Here is a 19,500-nt window from a genome sequence, read left to right as displayed (position 1 = left end):
TATACAGCTGGGTTCATCAACCATAACTCCTTCTAGGACAGCCAAAAACCTAGGACTTGTAAGGGATCATCAGTTAAGCTTCACAGATCACATCGCTACAACGACCCCTTCCTGCAGATTTGCCTTATACAGCATTAAGAGGATTAGACCCTTCCTATCAGAGCAAGCCAGACAACTTCTTGTCCAAGCTCTTGTTCTCTCCAGACTGGACTATTGTAATGCTACCTTGGCAGAACTCCCTGCATGTTCTATCAAGCCTCTACAACTGACCCAGAATGTGGTCTTTAATGAGCCAAAAAAAAACCTGTGTTACTCCTCTGCTCATCATACACTGGCTACCATTTTCCCATCAGTTAATCGGCGTGTGAATCACCTTTGGGGCCTGGGGCGGGGCTTTCCCTCTTTTCCTCGCTTTCCTTCACTTTTAAATAGCTTAAAAGCGCTGTGCGCATTTTACTTTCATTTTCAATTTAGCAGCAGTTCGGTGTCAATTGCTTGAATGGAACAACAAAATACAATGTCAAACTCACTTTAGCCTATTTATAAAACATAGAACTTTTATTTAAAAAATGAATAAAAATTCACCATGCTATGGCTATGCCTTATACAAAATAATAACATACATAGTTTAAATAGGTATACAAAACTGAAAATAAGTAAACCTGTATAATATATAACCAAATAAATAAGAAACATAGAACGTTAATTAGCAAAACGAGTAAGAGAGCTTGGAAGCACAGCATACACCTTGATGTCAAATAAAAAAAAAATTAAAAAAAAGTTAAAGTAAAGTTAAAATCAGCAAACAATGTGGAACCAATCAAATAAAAAAATATAATTTTTTTTTTTTGTAATCACCTTAGATAAGCGGCAAATGCCAACAGACTTTTCAAAATCCAAATTATTGCCAAACAGGTGCTTTTTGCATCTTGACTGTCTCACCCCACTCTTCTTTCAATCAGCTCGACTCACTTCTCACTGGATAAATTAAATCTTATCAGTGATGCGACTGTCATCTGGCATGCTGCATTGAGCAGCTGTGTTGTTTTTAAATTGTAGTCTCTGTTCTTTTACTGAACCAACTTATTTTTATTACTACAAAAAATCCAAATGACAGTGGGAGTTGGTGCAGCAGTGGACAAGTGACAACAGCTCACACTGGTGAGAAAAATATACATACAAATGCAACTATAGCATTCATGTTTTTTAACAATGTGGCTGTTTGTGATCTTTTGTAAGGAAGACACAAAAATGGTGCAATGGTTAATAATAATATTTATTTATTGCGTATTAAACATTCTATTTAGAAGGTTGATGCAAGTAAAAACGAAGAACATAGTTTTCAAAATGTATTGTATTTACAAAACATCTAAATGATACAGTTGGTTTAAGTACATTTTTTATTGACCACCAGATTGCGGAGTAAAGCACTGTGTCAAAAGCTTCGAAATAATTCAACTCATAATTCAATTCAACTCATCCGCTCATTAGTGGAGACTGCAAGACCTGAAGTGGGTGTGTCAGATATAGGGAGACATAAAATATGTACATTGCTGGGGATAATTCACGGAAATGTTTGAAAATCATTGGGTTAAAGCATTTTAGTAGGAGCAGTTCGACTGGAACCAGCTTGCAGGTGTCATCAAAAGAGCTCTAACTTTAAGCCATATGCATATGGTCTTTGAGAAGACGTTAAACAGTGCATTCTCTTACTAAAGTTCAGTCAAATAATGCAATTTTGACGTTTTGACGTCAGAAGTTCATGTTTGGCCCACATTCAGGTGTTGCGTGAACGTAGCCTTAATTTGACACAGATACGTAATTTCTGGTGCCATTTTAAATTACCAAGCCATTTGAATCTTTTCCCACATGAAGAACACCAATAACGTCTCACATCCACATGACTTTTCAGGTATAACTTTAAGTGTGATGGTAAAATAAATTTTTTATCACACTGATCGCAATTGAATCGCGTTCCTCCCAATGAAATGGGCAGGGGATTTTTGAAATTGTTCCTTTTTCTCAACCTCTTGTCACGCGTAGAACTCTGCAGATTCTCTCCAGGATGACTTTGCAGATGACGTTTCAGGTCTCTTTGGTATGTAAAACACATCTCACACTTGAGGCAGGTGAAAGGCCGCTCTCCAGTGTGAAGTCTCGTGTGAGTCTGGAGGTTCCCTTTAAATCTGAAAGTCTTGCTACAGTAATGGCAAGTGAAAGGCTTCTCTCCAGTGTGAATTTTTAAGTGAGTCTTCAGGCTTCCTTTAAGTGTGAAACTCTTTCCACAGTTATGGCACATGAAAGGTGTCTCTCCGGTGTGAGTTAGTATATGCTTCTTAAGATCTTTTCTGTTGTCGAAATTCTTTCTACATTGATGGCATGTAAAAGAGTTTGCTCTTAAGTGAGACCTTAAGTGGTAATCAAACGATCCTTTGTGTCTGAAACTCTTTCCACACTGATCACATTTAAAAGGCTTATATCCAGTGTGAATTATCATGTGATGGCTAAGATTTCCTTTATGCGAGAAGCTCTTCCCACACAATTTGCAGCTGAAGGGGGTTTCTCCAGTGTGAGTTCTCATGTGGCAACCAAAGGATTCTTTATATGCAAAATTCTTTCCACACTGAGGGCAAGTGTAAGGCTTCTCTCCAGTGTGAATTCTCATGTGAGTCTGTAGGCTTGCTTTACGACTAAAACCATTTCCACAGAGATGACACGTGAAGGGCTTCTCTCCAGTGTGCATTCTCATGTGAATCTTAAGGTAGTTATTGAATCTGAAACTCCTTTCACACTGCGGGCATTTGAAAGGTTTCTCTCCGGGATGAATTACTACATGTCTGTTGAGGCGTTTCATGCTAGGCAAACGCATTCCACACCGATGACATGTAAAACGGTTCTCTTTTGAATGAATCCTCTTGTGCGAAGTAAGGCTTCCTTTACGTGCAAAACTCTTTTTACACTGATCACATTTGAACGGCTTCTCTCCCGTGTGAATGTTCATGTGATATTTAAAGCTTTGCTTTGTAGCACAGCATTTTCCACACAATTTGCAGGAGTAAGGCCACTCTCCGGTGTGAATTCTCATGTGGCCTTTAAGCGTTCCTTTATGGGAGTAACTCTTTTTACACTCAGGGCATGTGTATGGTTTCTTGTCGGTGTGAACTTGCCTGTGAACTTTCATGTGTTCTTTAAGTTTGCCATGTTGTTTGAAACCCTTTCCACACTGAAAGCATGTAAAAAACGTTCCTGTCTTTTGAGCTCTTTTTCGTGCGGAAGCCTTATTGGTCTGTGAACTTTTAAAAGATTCTTTTCCAGTTTTTAAATCATAAACTCTCTCTTCCCCTTCTCTCTCCTTTCAGTGCCATCAGCTCTATAGTGGAAAGAGACAAAAGTTAGCCACATTTTAATGGAACAAAGCAGCAAACATTACAACCCCCTCAAGATGCCCATATCTTGGAAAGCAGGGTAGTTGATGGCTAATATTATTTTAATATCATGGTAAAATTTATTCATGATAAACTTTATTTGAATGCTGACGATTGCATGTAATACAGCCCGGTAGCCACGGCCTATGGTTAATATAATAAATTAATAACGTAATAATTTCTACAATAAATTATATAATAATCTCTTCATTCAAAATAAAATATAATTAAATACATCTCTGATAAATCCAAGTTGACATGGTCATGCATGTTTGTTTTACGCATTTAACTAGTGGCCACGAGAAAAAAATTGTATTCCCTCGACATAAGAAGTCATGGCAATGTGAATTGGATGTCATTCTCTCAACATACCATCTTGAGGCCACGACATAAGAATATCTTCACGTTCGTGAGCACAAGAAAAAATTAGTGAATCTACCATGTCACCCTAGGGGCACCGTATGATACAGAGCCGATATAACTTTATTTGATTTAAATGGATTTAAAAATTTGTAAAATAAACATGCTTATACTTTAAATAACAATGTATTCTTCACAAATAAAATATTTAATAAAAAAAAATTAAAAAGTAATAAAAAAATTGTAACATACAGAGCACTCAGTATTCTGGGGAGTTTGTGAGCATTGGAAATCACTTTTTTTTTTTTAAAGCCAAGGTAATACTCATTGTGCAAACATCATACAGTGAAAATGACGAAATGAATATGACTGGTTAAAAGCATGAAGGGCAACATAATTAGAAATTAGTGGTCAACCGATGTTGTTTTTTTGACAGCCGATGCCGATATCTTGGAAAGCAGGGTGGCCAATATCTGATATAAAGCTAAGGCTGGACAATAATTCAATATCGTAATGTATCACGATATAATTTTTTTTGTCAACAACGGTGATATGATTTTTAAACGCATTTCCGATATACATTACTGGTATTTCCCATACATTGATTTATTTGTGGTGTATGATTTGAATAATATGTTTAATTAACATAAGCACTGCACGTTTCAACATCAAAACACGTCGTGGGTGTTTTATATGAATGTATATCTGAAGGGAACCGACTGTCTTCAGAAAAGTTTTGATGGCATTTTCATTTTACCTGATAAAGAATCGTTCACAAGCAGAGCTGCTTTGATTACAGCCGTTACTGGAGAAACCACTAGTTCTGCCGCTCTCACAGCACCTCCTGCTGGCAGACAATCACTGTGCATTCAAGTCCATATCCAGCAACATGTTTTTTTTTTCTCTGCTGCAACTCAGAGCCCTTTTTTATACTCTTTAGACTTTTTTTTTTTTAATCTATAAGAATAATCAGCTTACACTACCAGTCAAAATGTTTTATTTTTAAAGATTTTTTTTAATCTAAAATACAGATTTTTTTTTTACTATCTAAAATAACTGCTTTATTTTAAAATGTAGTTTATTCGTTAGATCAAAACACTTTTTCCATTTTATTCCTTTGATAAATTTCCAGCATCATTTCTCCAGTCTTCAGTGTCACATGATCCAGAAATAAGTCTAATATACTGATTTAGTGATTATTAATATTAAAAAATAGTTGAGTACATTATTTTTTTTTTTCAGGATTCTTTGATGAATATGAAGCTCCAAAGATTAGCATTTATCTGAAATAAAAAGCTTTTTTAACATTATACACAGTATGATTTCTTTCTTTTTTGGAAATTATAGAATTTTTTATTTAAAGGGGGGGTGAAATGCCCGTTTTCACTCAATATCCTGTTAATCTTGAGTACCTATAGAGTAGTACTGCATCCTTCATATCTCCAAAAAGTCTTTAGTGTTATTATATTCATAAGAGAAAGATAGTCTGTACCGATTTTTCCCGGAAAAACACGAGCGGCTGGAGGCGTGACATGTGGGCGGAGCTAAAGAATCACGAGCGCGAGTAAGATTTTGCGTTGAGGGCATGTGGAAGCTGTGACATTACCGTGAGGAAAAAACCATCATCCAAAACAAACCATGGCTAACAGTCAGATTCAGTGTATATTTATGATCCAGAATCAGATCCAGAGGCTGAAATTTAACAAGAGCAGCATCAGCAACAACGTCTCTATGTGGTATGTACTGAAACTGTATATATTTGCTTACCGGTTTTGGAAAATGACTAGGTTCCACTTTATGTCGTCTTTTTTTTTTTTTTAGCTGTACATGTGGAAAGTGCTGTTTGATGACAACATCGCATGTTGTTTACTTGATGTGCTTATGCGCCGATAGCTAAGTTAACAACACAGAGATATTTGAAGCAGTTTTACTCACCGCCTGCGGTTCCAACACACGGTCGTGACCCTTTTTCGTTGGGATTGCATTATCCTTAAGAAATAAACGATGTGCAAATCCGTCGTCAAACTGGGCCTTGTTTGTAAAACAAGCATCTTCGAATTGCAGGGAACAAACACAAACACTTGCACAACTCCGTTGATGCTCTGTAAAAATAAACTCCATCCACTGGTCCCTTAATGCTGTTTTTTTTTTGTTTTTTTTGGTAATCTGTGCAGGGTTGTCTTGCCCTGGCAACAAAAAACACACTCCTTTTGTGACATTTCGGTCTCTCGCTCTGATCAGTGAATGTTTCGTCTCTGCTCTGCTCTACTGGAGCGCGCGCTCTTCCGGCAGACGTGCCCTCAGGACCCATATAAGGAAATTCCGCTCCATCTAACGTCACACAGAGCCATACTCGAAAAAAACTTTCCGAAACTTGTGACAGACCGGAAGGAGTATTTTTGGAACAGAAATACTCCTTCAAACGTACAACTTAATTTTTGAAACTTTGTCAATGTTTAGCATGGGAATCCAACTCTTTAACAGTGTAAAAAACTCAGTATGCATGAAATAGCATTTCACCCCTTTAACAAGGATGCTTAAAATTGGATTGCTCAAAAAAACATTACAATTTCTATTTCAGATAAATGCTGTTCTTCTGAACTTTCTATTCATTTATTTTCTATTCTATCCAAAGAAACCTGAAAAATAAAATCTATTCAGCCGTTTAACAAATTATTTTTGAGCAGCAAATCAGAATGTAAGAAACATTTTGAAGGGTCATGTGATTGGAGGAATGATCAGGCCCGGCTCCAAGGGGGGGCCAGGGTGGGCCTGGCCCACCCAATCAGAGGCTTGGCCCACCCGGGCCCAGGCCCGTCGTCAAGGGGGGGCATCGGGGGGCAGTGTCCCCCCTAATGACTTTATGTGCCCCCCTAGACGTAACACACAGAACAATTAACCAAACTTGCACTAGACTTTTGATATTGCATGTTCTGGATTTAGATCATTAATGACATTAATGATTTTAATGACGTAGTTTCAGCAGAACTTGGCTCACAGGAACAGTAATCACTACAACGGTAACACTAGAAATGCATAACACATTACCTTCAGAAATGATTCAGACAATTCATTATTCAATGCATTATTACACAGAACATAATTTTAAATATAATTATATTCATAAATGACTGTTAAAACATCCCAAAACAGCACCCAAACATTGCAAAGACCTACCTCATTAATTATTCAAATACAACAGCCAATGGCAAGTCTCCAGCAGCAGACCTTTCAAAGTTATTTTTGTGTTAGTAGTTTTATTAATTCAAATTACAATATGCAGTTTGTTTGTAAGTATATGTATATATAAATCATGCAATTTCTTTTAGTTAAGCATACAGTATTGTATTGTTTATACGCAATTCCTTTGCGCAGCTGAGCTGCACATTGCATGCGATCTCAGAATACATTTTTGGCGGTTGTACAGAAAAGCTACAGTATGGATATAAGAAAGTGGTTTAAAGATTCGTCGGTGAAAAAGATGACTTTGACCAACACCAACGTGTGTGGAGACGACTCTGGAGCTAATGAGATGGTAGGATTGGAGAATTTATTGTCTAATGAGACACAAGTTCACAGCGTAGACAGAGCAGCGGGTCTAATTATGAATGGGCCTACTACTAGTGATGATGTGATTGCTGTCGCTCTGGCTGTGACTGGGCAAAGCGGCAGGCCATTGATGATCTTGGAAATGAAGGACCGAATCAGATCATTTTACAGCGATATCCTGCTCGCTTGTATAATAATAAAAATCGCTCCTTTGTGTCTTCATGGTATCAGACTCGTGACTGGCTTGAATATAGTGTCAAGGCTGATGCAGCATTCTGCTTCCCATGTCGAGTGTTCAATAGTGCGCATGCCGTAGTAGAGACGTTGAGATCATACGGTGAAGTATTTTAAAAATAAAATATACAACATGTACAGGTTTCTTGTTCCGAAAGGACAAAAGAAAACAATTTTAGCTCACCAGGACACAGCTACCACCTCCTCATCCATTTGTGGGAATGAGGTCGGAGAAATGGATGAGTCGAGTTCCTCAGCAGCTGCCGATGGTGTCAAAAGTACAAATACACCCACTCAAAAATGCAGCAATTCTGTTCCAAATGATTTAAACAGGGCAAATCCTTATCAGCCGGTTCTGAAATCATACCCCCGAACTCTTTTTGGAGGGAGAGAGAGATGTTTTTCGGCCGCTTGGTATCAGTCACGGCCGTGGCTTGGATATTCTGTAGAACGCGATGCATGCTTTTGTTTTCCCTGTCGAGTGTTCGGTGTTGCTTTCTCTGAAAATGACACGTTCGTTTCGACAGGTTTTCGAAACTGGAAAGCAGCATTAGAACGTGGCCGTGGTCTTCAGAAACATGGACAGAGTTTTGCCGCGGATCGGTGTCAGGGGAGACCGTAGCATGTTTGCTCGGCCCCCAACAGATAGAAAAGAATCGCTATTACATAAAAAGCATGGCAGGTGTTGTGAAATTTTTAGCAGTCAATGAGCTTACACTACACGGGAATGGGGAACATGTGACAGTGAGGAAGATTGCATAGCTGCGGGGCTTTTTGCCAAGTTGTTTAAATACACGTTGGAAAAAGAAAAATACCTGGCTGACATTACATCAGGTATCCCACAAAATGCAAAGTACACTTCCAAAACCATCCAGAATGAAGTTATTGAAATTTTGGCATCCATGGTTCTAAAAAAAAATAAAACAGAAATGTGACACTGCATTCAGCTGCATTCTGTTTGAAAAGTGATGGCACAAGGGATCGCTGCAACACTGAAAATTTGTCAATTATAATTGAGAGGAACATCTGATTGGCTTGTTATAACTCCAGCAGCTTGATGCAGATTACATTACTACTGAAATATTACGACACTTGTCTGAATCAGGATACAGTGCTGATAATATTATGAGCCAGTGTTATGATGGAGCATCAGTGATGAGTGGGGTGTGAGGTGGTGTTCAGGCTTTATTACAACAAAGGTTGGGCAGGCATATCCCCTACATCCACTGGTATAACCACCAGCTTCACCTCACTGTCAAACATGCGATTCAAAGTGAACCTTGTGCCAAAAGATTCTTTGACTTGTCAGGCTCCCTGCACTCTTTTTTCAGGCCTCATTTTGTCTCTCAGAGATACGATAGCCCGTATCTCAAAAGACTGTTGGAAATCCGCTGGACAAGTCATTATGAAGTCACAAAATGTGTGGTGGATAATGAGGAAGTCATTCTTGACATTCTTTTTAATGGTTTCCAATGATGATAATGCATCAGTTAACCTTGCAAAAGAATCATCCGGGCTTCTCTCTCAGCTGAAACGACGCCATTTTTTTTAAATTGGCAAATTTCTCATACATCTTCTCACCATTTTAAAATGTTGATTTGTGCAGTGCAGCTGAAGTTGTGCAGGGATGTCTTGCTGCACTGAAAGATCTCTGACACTGAATTTCAGCAGTACTGCACTGACATGTCTACTGTTGAGCCCTTACCAAAATGACTAAGGACTGTGAATCCCTCCTATGGTGACTCTGTAATTTTTTCACCTTTAGGGCAAGAAGGGCAGTCAGAATCGAAATGTGCCACTGCATCTCTAAGACGACAGATGTTGAACATACTAGATACAGCTGTATCAGAGATAGAAAACAGGTTTTCCACAAAGAATTTACAGCTGATGCAAGCCCTCTCAGGTTTAATGCCAAATCCAACAAATTTCTTGACATCCAGTTGCTTGAACCTCTCTGTAGTCTTGCAGGGGTTGCAAAAACTGAACTCCAGAATGAAATTCTTGTTGCCAGACCAATGCTGTCTAAAAAACTTCCATCTGATGCTGAATGTTCTGCTGTTTGCAAACTCTTGCAGGAATACAAAGATGCATTTGCAGGTCTTCATAAATTGTACGTATCTGCTATGGTCATGGGTGTCTCTACTGCTTCATGTGAGAGCTCATTCTCTACTCTGGCAAGAATTTTGACACCATTCCGCCGAACAATGCTTCATGAGAGGAAAAAGAACCTTGTGCTTTTAGCTCATGAAAAAGCAATAACACATGAACTGGACATGGATGAGTTTGTAACAGAATTCTCTAAAATGAGCAGAAAGCTAATGCTGTAAATATTACAGTGACAGATATTTTTCAAGAACTGCCCTGTTTTCATCAAATTCAAAGTCACTAAACTGATACAAGACTTATTGTGTGGTTAAAAAAAAAAAGATTGTAAATAATATATATATATAAATGAATGTACAAAATAAAAATGGCCAAAAATCTGTAATTTTATTTATATTAACAGCCGTGAGTATAATTCCTAAGAAAAACAGCATTTCAGATAAAATTAACATTTTTAGTTTGTAACAAGTTTGTTTTAGTTTATGTAAATAGTTATTTTAAAAGAACTGCCCCTTTTTAACAAAACATTAACGTTACAAGAATAAACCCAATTCTTGCAGTTCATGCTTCACTCAAGTAAAACGTTTGTGTTAGTTGATGTAAATAGTTATTTTAAAAGAACTGCCCCTTTTTATCAAACCTAAAGTTACTTAATTGATACAAGATCTGTTAAGGGGTCAAAAAAATTGCAAATGCAAAAAGAGAAAAGTAAAAGTAAACATGTTAACCATTTATATATACAAGTTACTAGTTCCAAAATATGTACAAAACATATTAAATAAATAAAAAATTAATTACATTTATGCATTTAACAGACGCTTTTATCCAAAGCAACTTACAGTGCATTCAGGTTCTACATTTTTACATGTGTTCCTGGGGAATCAAACCCCCAAACCTGCGCTTGATGGCGCAGTGCTCTACCAATTGAGCTACAGGAACACAATAAAAAAAAAAAAAAAAATTTATATATATATATATTTATATATATATATATATATATATATATATATATATATATATATATATATATATATATATATATATATATATATATATAAAAACAACTAAAATGAAGCAAACACAAACAATAACAAAGAACCCCCCCCCCCCCCCTCCCAGAAATCCGACCGGCCCACCTGGAATATCATTTGGCCCACCTTTCATCCCATATCTGGAGCCGGGCCTGGGAATGATGCTAAAATATAGCTTTGAAATCTAACTCTAAATGTTACTGTTTTTGCTGTAGTTTGGATCAAATAAATGCAGGCTTGGTGAGCAGAAGATAATTTTTTTTAAAACATTAAAAATATACAGTTCAAAAACTTTTCACTGGTAGTGTATACGAGTCCGAGATTGATTATTTGACAGTGATTTCATATTTATTGTTTGTATGAAGGTTAAATACATAAAAAAGCTGAACATTAACTTATTTGTGCTGGGGTTTTTTTCTAAAATATTCTATGGTTTTAAATTAGGTGTCATAAACTTGGCAAATTAATTTCTCAAATTTGTATGCACAGACATCTGTTGTGGGCATTCTTGGCAGTTTTTACAAGGCTTTTTTTAAAATAGTTTTAATTCTATCGTATCGACCAAAATCAAGAAATATATTGTGATATAAATTTTGGCCATAATGTTCAGCCCTATATAAAGCTGATATAATTTGTTGTCTAAATTAAATTTAATACATTTTAAATCATTTTACAATAAATAAACATTTTAAACTTTAGTTGACCAAATATTTTTCACAAATAAATATTTAATAAAAAACTAATTAAAAAGGATGTAAACACTGTAACCAACAGGGCACTCAGTATTCTGGGAAGTTTGTGTTTATTGGGAATCACACTGCACACAATACAAAAAAAGACATGAATATGATAGTGGGCAACTCCATAAGTGGATGGATTTTTAACATTATAGGCTGGTTGTTTGGACACAATGTGTTCGAACACCTTAAAAAAGTGATTTTTATGTAAAATGTCCCCCTTAAGGTCCCTTACATGGATTGTTTAAATCAGAGGGCCAAAGTAAGTGTAGAAATTGCCTTTTATTTCTAAACTATGTCATATTTCTTATATAAAAACATATCAACAATGTAAAAACACCCCATGGGGAAAAATAACTGCAAAGACTTAATAAACAGAAATGAAGCTGAAACAAGAACTTCAAAAAAGAAAAAGATAAATCTGAAGGATGGCAGGCTGGGTAGAAAATGTTGAAAAAATAGATAAACAGTAAATTAAAATCATGTTTTATTATTATATCAAGTTTTTGTTGGGTTAGTTAACTAATCAAAATAACACAGCTGCAGTTTGACTGGAACTAACAAGAATGCACAATGAAAAAACATGATTTCTGAAAATTGTAAAAACAATATTTTAGTAATCTATTTTGCAAATAAAGTTCAGAGAGAGGTATGACCGTGGCATTTCTGTAGTGGTCAACATTTTAATAAGTATGAAAAGACCAAGTTCACCTTTAATTTAAAAACTAACCTGTTTGTTTCTCAGTTTCTTCTTCTTTCAGACTGAACACTTCTTCAATCCTCCACTCTTCACTCTCCTCTTTAATAAACGCCATCTCTATAATGGGAGATTTTTCTGGACACGGTTATGTTTGAGATGAGAATAATTAAGGGAAAGAAAAACAAATACAACCTACACTTCAGGGTAGGTCTCAATCAGCTCTCTAGTCAGTACGTTACTACACATTATATTTAACAGATTACACATTCAAACAAACCATTCGTAGTCAAAAAAGGGTCACTGTACATGTTTGTAATCTACTTGAACAACAGTTGTGGCCAGAAAGCAGCCTTTATAAAACGGACGTGATCCTCGCTCAGAGTAATTACTGTAATTTCTTTCTTTTTTTCTTTGTAATGTAATGGCCGCTTTTCTGAAACAACACAGCTTCGTACAAATGCGATCTCCGTGCCAACTGACTTGCTAGCGTTCTGTATTTATGTCCACAACATACTGCTAACGATATTAAAAGCTAAATGACACATACGCGTTTCTCATGTGTGGATGCGCTTGAAAAAAATATAAAATAAAGTCACGTTACTTGACCGATACGTTCGATAACAATTAAAGCTGTTAAAAGCCCCTGTAGCGTTAGCTATAAAGTGGACCAAACATCTGTTTCATTTAAACTCCTACATAGAGAAACAAACCTTTCTTGAGCTGAATCACAACAAACACAGGACAGCCTTCTTCTTCTTTCGAGTTTAATGGTGGTTGGCATCCAGTTTATTGGTGGATTACCGCCCCCTTCTGTTGCGGAGAGTGGATCAGATAATAGGTTATCTATTCCCTTTTCCTACAAAAACTTGCATATTAATCACATTGTCCCCTCACATTAACCACACACACATCACATATCAAATCCTGCTTAAAATCCTTGCTGACCTTAAAAGAAGGGATGAAAAAGAAGCATCCCAACCTCCCTCAGTTTATTCTTCACTACTTGCCTCTGTGTTTCATATGTTTCTTCTTCTTTGTCTTTTTATAACGGCGGGTAGCAACTAACATTTAAGGCGCTGGAGTGTGGACCAGTAATATGTTACTTGGAGGAACAAAAAATAAATAAATAAATAAAACAAGCAGTTAAATTATTTTCATTCTTCTTCTTCTTCTGGTTTAATGGCGAATAACTCCTTAGGAGCATTATCACCCTCCACTGTACTGTATGACAAAAATAAACTTACATATAGGTGATGAGTCTGAATATTGAAGAGGACAAAGAAATAAAAATGAAGGGGGGTGTCAAGTATCATGTGTTTTGGTTTTCTGTGTTTCTGTTGTCCAGCCTAATTTGTTGCCATGGGTTTTTACTTATTTAGCTCCACAACTATTTCTGTCTCGCATTGATTATGTTCCCTGTTTATAAAGCCTGTGTTCTCCTACGTTCCTTTGTCCGCTTTTCATTTGATTTGTGTTTGGTTTTCTCCTTTGGATTATTAAAGAACCTCTTGGATTATACTCCTTTGTCGTGCACCTTGTTGAGCACACCAATACCCGTGACAGAATAGCAGACCATCATTTTGAGTACATTAAGCGTCGTTTTTCTTTCTGTTTGTTTTGGTTTCCAGGGCCTCTGCTGGCCAAATGGGTGCCCTAAGCAGAATAGAATTGTTGTGGCCCCTCCCTCCAAAAAAAAAAAAAAAAAAAAAAAAAAAAACACACCTGCTTTTCAGGGGGCGAAATAGAACTTAAATGAAATAAATAAATTGTAGGCCAATTAAGTTGCTCTAGACAGTTAACTATGGATATGATTTTATTAATACAGTTGTCTGATTGATTTTATAGTCTCAAGCATTTAGAAATCACACAAAATAAAAATAAGCAGTTTTATTATGATAAAACCATGTTTACTTTTGGTAAGGATTGCGATTGTCTCCTGTTTTTGTTGAAGAAATTAAAGAGACTGTAGCATTTCTATCACAAAAATGTGGCCAAAGCGTACTATATTTGATTGTGATAAAGGTGTCACTCATTTCCAATCACTCCACCGGCCCCGCCCCACTCGTCACATACCCCCATCGGGACTCGCAGGTCGGGGGCTACTCCTAAAGACAGCGCTCTACTCCCCCTCCCCCCTGGGGGTAAGGACAGATGGACGAGGCGAGAGAAAAAGAGACGGAAGAATGAGAAGTGAGAGAGGGGAGATGAGAGAGGGGAGAGAGGATAAAATAAAACATTGTTCCGGTTTCCAGACACACTGTCGTTCGGCCCCCAACCAGCTGGGTAAACTCTTCCTCCTCCATGTTCGTATAATGATTGCAGATAAAATATCTGCATGTAGTGTTTTGTTAATTTGTAACACTGTTACTCTGCCAGATAGTTATGGCTTCAAACATTCCAGACTAATATTTCAGTTAAGAAATCCAGGCATTTTATGAAGAAATTAAATATTGTATCCCGAAGTTGTCATTGTAGTTAAGACACATAAACATTTTTTCACATTCACATGTCCTGCAAGAAGTGGTGTGGGACACTAAAGCATAGATATGTATCTTCATAAAATGCCTGTGATTTTTGTTGGAATATATTCCTCTATATCTGAAACCATGAACTATCATGCTGGCAGAGTAACTTTTTTGGTAAGTGCTACATATTAACAAAAAACTACATGCAAATAATCTATCAGAAATCATTATTTAACGACAGATTACAGCATTATACGCTTTAGATTACAGAACAAGCAATGTTGGCTGTGTTCTTGCATGGCTTTGACCAACAGATGTTGCTAGTTTGCCGTCACTCATGTGTTGCGCATGTGCAGAGTAAGTCATGAGCATTTGACCATTTGATTTAAGTAAAACTAGCGTCACAATACATACGCAGAACTGAAAAGGTATGTCAACCCTTTGAAATAAAAGTCTGGTGTCCTGACATTTTATCCTACCCGTCAGATTTACTGTGCATGCCCACATCAATAAATCGCATCTATATAATTAAGCAAAAACACATTTTATCCTATTACTCGAATCGTAGAATACTCGATTACTAATTTTTTTAAACTAAAGGCATTAGATAAATTTGGGACGCTGTTTTCCCGTTGTAGTATGGACTGTGGAAACAGGCTTTTGAAACCATGTAGCATATTTCGTTTTGTAAACAATTGTACCAACAGACATATAGCAGTAACATTAATTGCAGTAATGTGATATTCAAATTCAAGCGGTTTCTAAAGATATTTACTTTGCATGCTTTTCATATTACAGTCCTAAAAAGACAATAGAAAATTTACTCACACTTGCTGTCCTGCAGCCGAACACGAGGGTAGTTGCGTTTTTTTTTTTTTACATTCGGAGTACTCATGCCAGTAAATGGTGAAATATGTCCCATAATAATTGATCCTGCCAGAATAATTGCATGAAACTTATGTCTGTATCATCTCAGTGAGGTTTAAACATGCACAGTAAAGCAAATGTAAATGTCTTTGGACATTTCGGTGTGGATGACAACTCTGGGAAAAATGCCTTTGCTTAGTGGTTAAAAAGTGGCATCGTCATCCGACAGAGTTAAGTCATAACGTTGTTTAACACACTTTCTCTTCATAGTCGCATTCTATATATAAAGTTTATTTAAATTGTTCAGATGAGCAAAGCACAAGGTTTTCTTGCATAATTAGCATTTTAATAGTTTGGTCAGACAGTTCATATATTGGTCTATATATTCACATTCATAAATCGGGGATTAAATGTGGAATTAGGTTTAGTATGCTAAATATGTAAACAAGCATATTAGTCCCTCCAGAAAAACGTGATTATGCGATCGCGTGATTTAATGCATAATCAGCCAAGGGCCGCATATTTATGCGGAGGTCGCATTTTTTTAAATACGCCGCACTTTCGCCGCATAAAATCCCGATTTCAGGAAGCAAAATATGCGGAGGTCGCATGATTTCATAATCATAATAATTTTTGTTGCAAAAAAGTCACATATATCTTAGCAGAAAGTTGAAAAATGTTGCGTTTACTTCACACAAGTAAATCGCCATTAAAGGGGGTCACCTTTTTTTCTCTTTTTCATCAAACCGCAGTTTTTGCAAGTTCCCGCAATTTCATCGCATTTAAGAAAACCTGCCACATAATCAAGGATTTTTGCCCGCAACAATCACAAAAAAAATCCGCGTTTTTCTGGAGGGACTGGCATATGTGCACAGTACCTATAACTGTGCTTTGCATTTTGCAAGATTGACATGATAAATGGCTAACTGACCTGGTTTACTCTCATCAATTTTGTTAAGATAGATATGTTCCAGTTCATTGCGTTTACGAACGACATGTATCCGTTTAATCAACTCGACATGTATACCAGTTTAGTCTTTTCGTTCACGAATGAGAGCTCTCGATCTCTTTGACACTCATATGAAACTCGCTCAGTGTGGATGACAACTCTGGAAAACTCATCATAAATGAGTGTAAAACGAGAACAATTCGTTCACCTAAAAGATTAGTTCAAAAAATAAAAAATAAAAAAACAATTCTTTCGCGAACGACACATCACTACAACACACGGTCTTCGCCTCTAGTGGAGGCAGCGTCGAACTGCGCCACGGCCGGAAAAGCGAAAGAGGCTTGCTGCGATGAGAACTGGAGCACGGCTCGGGCTGGTTGAAAGCCTGCTGCTGGTGCGATCCAGCATTATAAGAGAGCCTGGTCCTGGTGGGACAATCGTGTTGTCGAGTGAGGCGAGCTCGGGGATTTGCACGATCTTTCGGCCACAACGTGTGGCTTGGCGAGAAGAGCAGCTGACGCGATGACGCTTGTTGGTGTTCAGCAGCCGTGTTTTGCCGGAGTAGGAGTGCAAAAAGTGGCAGATCTGAAAATTCCCAGTATAGATATATTCATCGGAAGAAAGATTGGGCCTGTGATAAGATGACAGACAGAGCGAACCAAATGCTGACACAGCGAACCAAATGCTGACACAGCGAACCAAATGCTGACAAACCATCCATGCCGAAAAACTGTTGTGGGACAGGAGGTAGGAAGACTGGATATATATACATGCTTGTGTGCTAGTTAAGGTGATTAGCTAAATGACACCTGTGCCAAATTGGATGATTATCTGATAAATGGTACATAGCTGTACCTGCATGAGATGAAGATGTTCTGAATAGGTAAACATGTTCGATGCATTTCCTCGTTTTGCAGCCGCTTTCCGACCACAGTTTTTGCAAACTGTGTCTACTTTCGAGGACAAATAAGCATTCGTCTTTTCTATACAAAAAGTATTCCCATACTAGTGCCAATTTTAACTCATATTTTATTTATATTTTATTTATGTGGGATAGAGATTAGAGATAACGGCCTCTCATTTCCAGTCCATTGCTTTACATTCACATTCACGACGTGAAATCTGGTGAGATACTCTGAAAGCTCTCTATATTTTGTGTAGATCATTAAACCATTGCTATGCTTCAGAAGCCTGTCTGAAATTCATTTCATGAGGTGCCCTCGTGCAAAAACGCTGCCTGCAAAGTCATTGCCTGATACGGCAGCAAGGCAGCAAGTCACCTGCCTAACCCCTGACACCTGATTTCTAATTAAAAAAAAAGAGAGATGTGGTATGGAGTTTAATTGCTTCTAATGTGAGATGTCACCGCGTGGAGGACGTAACAAAACCTGACAACTCACATCAGAAGCGGATCAGATGCGAAGCGGTAGGATTCGCGACCACGTAATTTGCCTGTCCAACATTGTTTTTTCTTGATTTTTGTGTGTTCTAACATGGTTGGCTAAATTTGAATGTTTGAAAACTCGGCATCACGTCTTTTTTTAATTGGCCTTGTAAAAAGGCTCTGTGGTGTCATAATAATGAGGTCATCTATTTCTGGCCTCCAAGCATGAATAAAGCAATGTGAAATACGATTGGGAGTCTGCATGTGTTTATTTTGAAGTGTACATGATTTTTTTACTTCTATTTTGTATTTGCTGTGTGGTTTGGACGCGGCTTGCATTAAAAATAGACTAGGTGCCTATCTTTAGCGAAGCAGCGAGGAGATGTTGTTTGGTTGCTCCTGTTTTTTGGGGGTCCACCATGGGTAAGTTAGCTAAATGGTTACAATTTTTTCCAGTTTAATTGTTTATTTTTGTGTTTATTATTATGTCCTACTTAACACACTTAAACTCCAGTTATGAACAAAAATAAAAGTTTGGTAGCTGTTTTATTCATGTAAAATATATTTTCAATTATCTTATATCTATATAACACATACAGTGCCAGTGAGCAGAAGGAGAGCATTGGCGTTTGTTCTCCTACTGGAAATAATACAAAGGGGCAGAAGGAGATGGTAATGAGTACATCCTGTCAACCAGCAAAGGAAAGAACAATGACATTTTTATCATCTTGTAGCTGAATTAAGGCTGGACAGCCAACACCATCATCAGTATTTCAGAATGAACGCAGAGCAGATGGAGGAACTTCTGTCCTTCATTGGTCCTGACCTGACCACACAGTCGACAAATTACAGAGCTGTAATAGAACCCAAGCAGAGACTGGCAGAAAAAACAACAACAACGCTGACCATAAACTGAAGAAATACAAAATTCCCACACAAGCACCTTCATTTTTTCACACAACACCATTTTTTTTTTGTGAAATTCTCCATGTGCACTAGATACTTTTAACACACACTGCTGTGTGTACATAATCACACATAAGACTCAAATATGTGTTTACATGCTCGTGCACTACAAATCATCTTGCACTATTCCCCACCCAGCCGACTGACTTACGATTTTTCCCTTTGCACATTCGCACAGGCTATATATACTGTATACAGGTGCTGGTTATATAATTAGAATATCATCAAAAAGATGATTTATTTCACTAATTCCATTCAAAAAGTGAAAGTTGTGTGTTATATTCATTCATTCATTACACAGACTGACATATTTCAAATGTTTATTTCTTTTAATTTTAATGATTATAATTGACTACTAAGGGAAATCCCAAATTCAGTATCTTAGAAAATTTGAATATAACTTAAGACCAGTACAACGAAAGTATTTTTAGAAATCATGGCCAACTAAAAACTATAAAAACGAAAAGTATGAGCATGTACAGCACTCAATACTTAGATGGGGCTCCTTTTCCCTGGATTACTGCAGCAATGTGCCGTGACATGGAGTCATCAGTCTGTGGCACTGCTCAGGTGTTATGAGAGCCCAAGTTGCTCTGATAGTGGCCTTCAGCTCTTCTGCATTGTTGGGTCTGGCATATAGCATCTTCCTCTTCACAATACCCCATAGATTTTCTGTGGGGTTAAGTTCAGGCGAGTTTGCTGGCCAATTAAGAACAGGGATACCATGGTC

At 37.3% G+C, this 19,500-nt stretch overlaps 1 protein-coding gene across 3 annotated transcripts; it reads right to left on the bottom strand.

The window, feature by feature from the left end:
* Positions 1–786: 786 nt before the first annotated feature.
* LOC113057277 (gastrula zinc finger protein XlCGF57.1-like) lies at positions 787–13,183 on the bottom strand. 3 transcript variants are annotated; one of them, XM_026224563.1, is made up of 4 exons: positions 12,850–13,183; positions 12,170–12,274; positions 4,543–4,632; positions 787–3,370 (listed from the first exon to the last, which is right to left on the bottom strand). In XM_026224563.1, exon 4 carries the CDS (start codon positions 3,179–3,181, stop codon positions 1,778–1,780), a length of 1,404 nt encoding a protein of 467 aa, XP_026080348.1. In that variant the 5' UTR covers positions 3,182–3,370; positions 4,543–4,632; positions 12,170–12,274; positions 12,850–13,183; the 3' UTR covers positions 787–1,777. The 3 variants fall into 3 exon arrangements, 2 of the variants coding, with proteins under 2 accessions (XP_026080348.1, XP_026080339.1); XM_026224554.1 differs by lacking the exon at positions 4,543–4,632; XR_003277797.1 differs by lacking the exons at positions 787–3,370; positions 4,543–4,632 and adding an exon at positions 11,490–11,875 and having other exon boundaries at positions 12,170–13,007.
* Between the last annotated feature and the right edge of the window lie 6,317 nt (positions 13,184–19,500).

Source organism: Carassius auratus, chromosome 4, assembly GCF_003368295.1.
Source record: "Carassius auratus strain Wakin chromosome 4, ASM336829v1, whole genome shotgun sequence".
Classification (NCBI taxonomy): domain Eukaryota; kingdom Metazoa; phylum Chordata; class Actinopteri; order Cypriniformes; family Cyprinidae; genus Carassius; species Carassius auratus.
The sequence above is the reverse complement of the archived record's forward strand: the minus strand, read 5'-3'. Positions and strand labels throughout refer to the sequence as shown.